The sequence below is a fragment of the Chrysochloris asiatica genome, unplaced genomic scaffold, assembly GCF_000296735.1.
Source record: "Chrysochloris asiatica unplaced genomic scaffold, ChrAsi1.0 scaffold00291, whole genome shotgun sequence".
NCBI classification, from domain to species: Eukaryota; Metazoa; Chordata; class Mammalia; order Afrosoricida; family Chrysochloridae; genus Chrysochloris; species Chrysochloris asiatica.
In genome coordinates, this window is record NW_006408809.1 from 270,117 (window position 1) to 277,778 (window position 7,662).

Below are 7,662 nucleotides of genomic sequence, written 5' to 3' on the forward strand. Positions count from 1 at the left end.
TGCTTTCTCCCTATATTATGTTCTTGATGTCAAACCAAAACTCCTCTGGTCTTTGGTAATAAGTGTCTAATGCATCAAATCTGTTCTTGAGATGATCTCTAAATTCAGGTGGAATATATTCAAGGTCATATTTTGGCTCTTGTGGACTTATTTTAAGTTTCTTCAGCTTCAACCTGAACTTGCATATGAGCAATTGATGATCTATTCCATAGTCTGTCTCTTGGCCTTGTTTTGGCTGATATTATGGAGCTTTTCCATCATCTGTTTCCACATATGTAGTTAATTTGATTTCTGTGTAATCCATCCGGAGAGGCCCATGTGTGTAGTCAGTTAAGTTTTATAAAAAGGTATTTGCAATTAAGTTATTGGTCTTGAAAAATTCTATCATGCAATCTCCAGCATCATCTCTATTACCAAGTTCATATTTTCCAACTATTGATCCTTCCTCTTTGTTTGCAACCTTCGCACTCCAATTGCCAATAATTATCAATACATCTTGATGGCATGTTTGATCAATTTCAGACTGAAGAAGTTAGTAGAATTCTTCAATTCAAACAATACTGGCTTTATTGTTGAAAATTTGAATAATAGCTGCATAAACTAGTCTTTGTCGTAGGCATATGGATATCATTCTATCAGAGAAAGCATTATACTTCAAGACAGATCTTGAAATGTTCTCTTTGATGAATACAATACTATACATCTTCAATTTATTATTCCCAGCATAGCAAACTATGTGATTGTCAGATTCCAAGTAGCCAATACCAATCCATGCCAGCTCACTAATGCTTAGGATATCAATATTTATACATTCCATTTCATTTTGACAACTTCCGATTCTCCTAGATTCACGCTTTATACATTTTGTAATGTTTATGTCTGTTTCGTCTCATTTTGAGTTTTGCCCCATCAGCACATGAAGGTCTCAATAGCTTTACTCCATTTGCATTATCATGGTATCTCTACTTTAAGGAGGCAGCTCTTCGCCAGTTTTATTTTCAGTGCCTTCCAACCTGAGGGATTCATCTTCTGGCACTATATCTGACTATAATCTGGTGCTCTTCATCATGTTTCAATATTCAGTATTCTGGTGCTATCTGACAGTGTTCCACAGCTATTCATAAGTTTTCCCGTAACCAAATATTCTAAAGTAGTCCATCTCTTAGTCTGGAAGCTCAACTGAAACCTGTCCACCATGGGTGGCCCTGCTGTTATTTGAAATACTGGTGGCATAAGCTTCCAGAATCACAGCAACACACAAGCCACCACAGTACAATATACAGACAAGTGGTAGTGTCGCAGGTTAACCTATGAAAATATTCAACCTCATAATAAGTGAAGTAATGCAAATTTAAAACAAAGATATATTAGCAGTTTGTTTTTTTTTTAAATGCCATCTGCCTACATGACTGATTGGAGTTTAAATTAGTATCTAGACAGGACAATTTGGCAATGTCTGCCAAAAGCCTTCCAATATGTGCAAAATCTGTACTAAGCAGAATCTAAGGACGAATCAAAGATGTCGGCAAAGATGGGGAAGACCATCCAGCATTTACTGAGTTTTTACCCTGTATGAAGGAGCTCTGGTAGCGTAGTGGTTACGAATCGGGCTGCTAACCTCAAGCTTGGCAGTTCAAAACAACCAACTGTTCCGTGGGAGAAAGATGAGGCTTTCTGCAGCCTCAAAAACCCTGTTCAGGGTCACTATGAGTCGGGACCGACCCCACAGTACATTCTGTGGTGGTGGTACCCTGTATGAGGCCACAAGCTACATATTTTATATTCATTTCAATTTAATCCTCAGAAACACCTTGTGAAGCAGGTATGTTCTTTATTCCCATTACCAATGAAGGAAATGAGGCTTAAAATTTAAGCAACCCAGAGAAACAGTGACACCAGAGATGGAGGCAGAGATGATGACGTGAAGAGATGGAGCGGCTGGAAACTCTAGACCCAGAGAGGGAAAGGGGCTGTGTGTTGATGACCAGGGGGCAGGCTTGCAGGTTGGTTGATGCTGCATGGAGGATTGTAACCATGGCAATGTAACGATACACAATAGGATGAATGTAAAACTAATCGTTCTCCCATGTAAATTATCACATAATTCATAATAAAACATTTAAAAAAAAAATTTAAGCAGATTACCTAAGGCCACCAAATAAGTAAACAGAGAACTTAGACCTTAAACCCATGTCTCTGACTCCAGAGTCCACATTTACAACTGGGTGCTTGAGGGTGCGTATTGCAGTCCTGCTTCTTCTTGTTGTTGGATGCTATCAAGTCATTTTCAACTTATCACAACCCACATGACAGAGTAGAACCAATTATCCCTTAGGGTTTTCTTGGCTGCAAGACTCCATGAAATGCAGCCACAAGGATCATTTTTAGAAAAGCCAACTGTCAAGTCTTGCCAGGACTTACCAGGCCTTGCTCCTGCATATCTGCTATTGGTGTTGTTGTTTGCTGTTAGGTGCTGTTGACTTGGCTCTGACTCATAGCAACCCTCCGCACAACAGAATGAAACACTGCCCAGTCTTGCACCATCCTCACAATTGTGGCTACACTTGAACCCATTGTTGCTGCCACTGTGCCAATCCACTTCATTGGGGGGTCTTTCCCTTTGTCATTGTCTGTCCACTTTACCAAGCATGATGCCCTTCACCAGGAATTGGTCCCTCCTGATAACATGTCTGAAATATGAGAGACAATGTCTTGCCGACCTGATTTCTAAGGAGCATTCTGGCAGTAATTCTTCCAAGACATATTTGTTTGTTCTTCTGGCAGTCCATAGTACTTTCAATATTTTTCTCTAACACCATCTAAAATGTATCAATTCTGCTACAACCTTCCTTTTTCATTGTCCAACTTTCAGATGCATTATGAGGCTACTGAGCATTGAATATTCAATAGCCCCCCGATAGGGTTCAAACAGCCAGCCTTTCAATTGTTGTTGTTATGAGCTGTCGAGTCAGTTCCGACTCATAGCGAACCTGTACAGGATTTCCAAGGAGCAGCTGGTGGGTATGAACTGTTGACCTTGTGGTTTGAAGTCCAGTGCTTATCCTACAGCACCACACCAGAAATCCTAGCCTTTCAATTATGGCTTAACTATGTGTGCCACCAGGGCTCCTTCAGTACTGCTTACAGTGGCAAAAATATGGGGGAGGGGACTAAATGTTTAACAATGTGTAATTGACTAGGTAAACTATGTATCATCCAAATAAGAAAACACCTTAACATTAGTAGTATCATTAAAACATGCTTAAGTGCATTGCCAAGTGAAACATGGCGACCATAAAACAGTATTCCAATATGCTCCCATGTCCTATGCATAAATGAAAACCAGGAAAGAAATCATCGAGAATGTTGAAGCAATAAATATTGGTTTTGACTGTTTAATAGGCCTGTGTTAAGTGTGATCTTCCTGCACCCTTTGCTGACAGTCAGTGTGGGTCTGCTTTCTCATCCCAGCAGCTATGGGAGTTCTCTCCTCAGTGCCCTCTGTGTTCTTCCAGAAAAACTGCACTCCCACCACCCCACCCCCTGGAAAAAAATAAGGCAGGAGCCTAAGACCACAGTTGTAAACAATCTTGTTTTGAGTCCATTGTCTTTGACTTTTCATTGTGCTGCCTTTGCTCTTGGTTTCAGTAGGAAGGGAGACGCTAAAATACAAAAAGGACTGAGCACCACAGTATGAATCGAGTGTGTAAAACAAGAGCCTAGACTAGCAAGACAAGGAAAGGTGATGAGTGAAGCAGACCTGGAATGAGAAAAGCAGCCCACTTACACTCCTTTTCCTGCTTTTGGTTTCTCTCCTCTAAGAAAACACACCAAAAGGTCAGAAGTTCAAACCCACCAGCTGCAAAGTGGAATAAAAATGAATCTGTCTGCTTACCTAAAGATTTACAGCCTCATAAACCCCTATCTACTGTGTGGATCATGACAAGCTATAGACAACATTGAGAAGTATGAGTATTCCAGAACACTTGTTTGGGCTCATGAGGAATCTGTAACTGGACCAAGAGGCAGTGGTTCGAACAGAACATGGGAACACTGAATGGTTAAAAATTAAGAAAGGTGTGCAACAGGATTGTGTTCTTTCACCATACTTATTCAACCTGTATGCTGAGCAAATAATTCGAAAAGCTGGGTTATATGAAGAAAAACGTGACATCAGGACTGGAGGAAGACTCATTAACAACCTGCGATATGAAAATGATACCTTGCTTGCTGAAAGTGAAGAGGACTTAAAATATTTACTGATGAAGATTAAAGAGCACAGCCTTCAGTATGGATTGCATCTCAATGTAAAGAAAACAAAAAACCTTGAGATTAGCAGTCCGATTTGCAACCACTATGCTATCAGAGATCCTTAGTAAACCATATGATTCTCCAATTCAAAATGGCCAATATCAGTCCATCTCAGCTCACTAATGCCTAGGATATCAATCTTTATGTGTTAATTTTCATTTTTGACAACTTCCAATTGTACTAGATTCATACATTGTACATCCATGTTCTGATTATTAATGAATATATGTATGCAGCTGTTTCTTCTCATTTTGAATGAGAGGAATTTAAAGTCTACTCATTTCCCCATCAGTAAATAACTGTTCCAAAAGCTTTCCTTCATTTATATCATTAAGGTCAACTCTACTTTGAGGAGGCAGCTCTTCCCCAGTCATATTTTTAGTGTCTTCCCACCTGAGGGGATCATCTTCGGGCTCTATCTTTGACAATGTTCTGCTTCTATTCATAACGTTTACAATGGTTAACCATTCAGAAGTGGTCCACCTCTCCTTCTTCCTAGTCTGTCTTAGTCTAGAAGCTCTGCTGAAACCTGTCCACCAGGAGTGACCCTGTTGGTATTTACAACACTGACAGCATAGTTTCCAGCATCACAGTATGACACAAGGCACCACAGTATGACATCCTGACAGAACAAAACAATTAGAACTGAAATCATGAGAATTTGGATACAATAACCAATGTTATTGAATAATATATGTAGAAATTGTTGAATAGAAATCTGTTTTTCTGTGTATACATATCTACCAAAAAATACAATAAGATATTATTTCACAAAAAGAGAGAATGAAATCTTACATTAAAAATCTCACAATGCCCTGGCAGGTCTGGGTTTCTCTCAGTATCACTTTTTCCTTACTATTTCCCCACTAGAGATGCAAAGGTAACTCCTAACTTACCTTCACAACTGGATTTAATCATTAATTTCTTTGAGAAGTTTTTGACATTCCCTCTATCACCCCTTCCAAATTGGGTTAGAAGCACACCCAAAAAATGACCTCCAAAAATATCCATGTCCCTATTAATGGGAACTGTGACTGTTATCTTATATGGTAAAAGAGATTTTGCAGATGTGAATAAATGAGAGATTTCATAAAAAGGTTATTGTAGATTATCTAAAATAGTAGCTCATTGCAATTACAAATGTTATTATACACAAAAGAAAGAAACCTTGGTAGCACTGTAGGTTAGGCATTGGCAATTCAAACCCACCAGTTCCTCTGCAGGAGAAAGATGAAGTTGTGTAACCCCTTAAAGATTTACATCCTTGGAAACCCTGTAGAGGGTCATTATGAGTAAGAATATATCCACAACAGTGGATGAATTTGGATCCACAAAAGAAGGAGCCATGGTGGAGCTTTAGGATAAGCACTAGATTGCTAACTACAAAGAACTAAAAGGTTGGCACTTCAAATGCACCAGCCACTCCCGTATTTATAGCTTCTGAAACCCTATATAGGGTCGCTGTGAATTAGAATGGACTCAGTGACCCTGGATTGGTGAGTAAGTTGGTTGGTACATACAGAAGAGGAGCACACAATGTAGGTCTAGAAGTCATAGTGGAGCAAAGTAATCAAAAGCAAAGAATTTCAGCAACTACCAGAAACTGGAAGACACTTAGGGATCACAGCCCTGCAGACACCATGGTTTTGGCCCAATACTGCTTAATTTGGACATCATAGTGACCCTATGTACAGCAGAACAATTGTTGTTAACACTTGAGCCCTTCGCTGCTGTCACTGTGCTGATCCATCTCACTGGTGATCTCCCTATTTTACAATGATTCTCAACTTTACCAAGTATGATGTCCCTCTCCAGGGACTGGTCCCTCCTGATAATATGTACAAAGTATGAGAGACAAAGTCTGGCCATCCTGGCTTCTAAGAAGCATTCTGATTGTATTTCTTCCAATACAGATTTGTTTCTTCTTCCAACAGTCCATGGTACTTTTAATATTCTCCTCCAACATCATAATTCAAATACTTCAACTTTTCTATGGTCTTCCTTACTCACTGTCCAAATTTCACAAGCATATGAGGTTATTGAAAATCCTCAAACTGACATCTTTGCTCTACAACGTTTTAAAGAAGTCTTGTGCAGTAGATCTGCCTAGTGAAATACATCATTTGATTTCTTGACTGCTGCTTCCATAAGTGTTGATGATAGACCCAAGCAAAATGAAGTCTTTGACAACTTCAACCTCTTCTCCATTTATCATGATGTTATTTATTGGTCTAGTGGTAAGGAGGTTCAAGCCAGATTCAGACGACCATTTGGCACAAGTGATATCATAGCAGACATCAGCTGGATCTTGTCTGCAAGCAGAGAATACCAAAAAGATATTTAATTGTGCTTTATTCACTATGCAAAGGCTACCAACTGTGTGGATCATAGCCAACCATGGACAGCATTGTGGAGACTGAATATTCCAGAACACTTAATTGTGCTCATAATGAACCTATACATAGACCAAGAGGTAGTCTTTCTAACAGAATTAGGGGACATTGAATGGTTTAAAATCAGGAAAGGTGTTTGCCAGGATTGTATTATTTCACTTTATTCAATCTGTATGCTGAGCAAACAAACAGATAAACTGGATTATATGAAGAAGAATGTAGCATCAGGATTGGAGGAAGACTCATTGGTAACCTGCGATATGCAAATGATACAACCTTGCTTACTGAAGGCAAAGAGGACTTACAATACTTGCTGATTAAGATTAAAGACCACAGCCTTCAATATGTGTTGCATCTCAATGTAAATAAAACAAAAATAATTATGATCTATATATGTTGTTGTTGTGAAGTGCAGTCAAGTCGGTTCCGACCCATAGCAGCTGGTGAGCCTGAACCGCTGAACTTGCAGTTCAAATGGCTCTATATATAGATATTATTATTTCTACCATTCTACAGAATTGGAGTCCTCATGTGATGCTGTGGGTTAATGTGCTGGCCTGCAAAGTCAGCCTGAACTGCAAGGTCAGTGGTTTAAGCTCACCAGCTGCTCCTCAAAAACCCTATACAGGGTCACTGTGGGTCAGAACTGACTCGATGGCACTGAACAATGACAACAGAGTTGGAAGATAACTCAGTGATGGCAATAGTTTGTGCTCAACTGCTGATTTAAAAGTTGGCCATTCTAACCTACCCAGCTATACTATGAGAGAAAAATCCTGGTGATCTTAAGATTACAACCATTAACACCTTATGGGAGCAGACCAGCCTGGAACAGCTACAGTGAGAGAAAATATATCTTCAAAGAAAGATCATCAGGAAAAACCCAAAACAAAAATGTCAGCATGACTGGCTACTACAAGAATAAGCAAGCTGTTCATCAGGAAGACATCAAGGCTAG

The 7,662-nt window shown here is 39.4% G+C and overlaps 1 protein-coding gene across 1 annotated transcript in view; it reads right to left on the bottom strand.

Moving 5' to 3' along the window:
• CDC20B (cell division cycle 20B) overlaps positions 1-7,662 on the bottom strand; it is a 141,056-nt gene that overhangs the window by 92,396 nt on the left and 40,998 nt on the right. Inside the window, 1 exon segment of the mRNA XM_006874662.1 lies at positions 6,608-6,623. Coding sequence (XP_006874724.1) covers positions 6,608-6,623 — 16 coding nt within the window.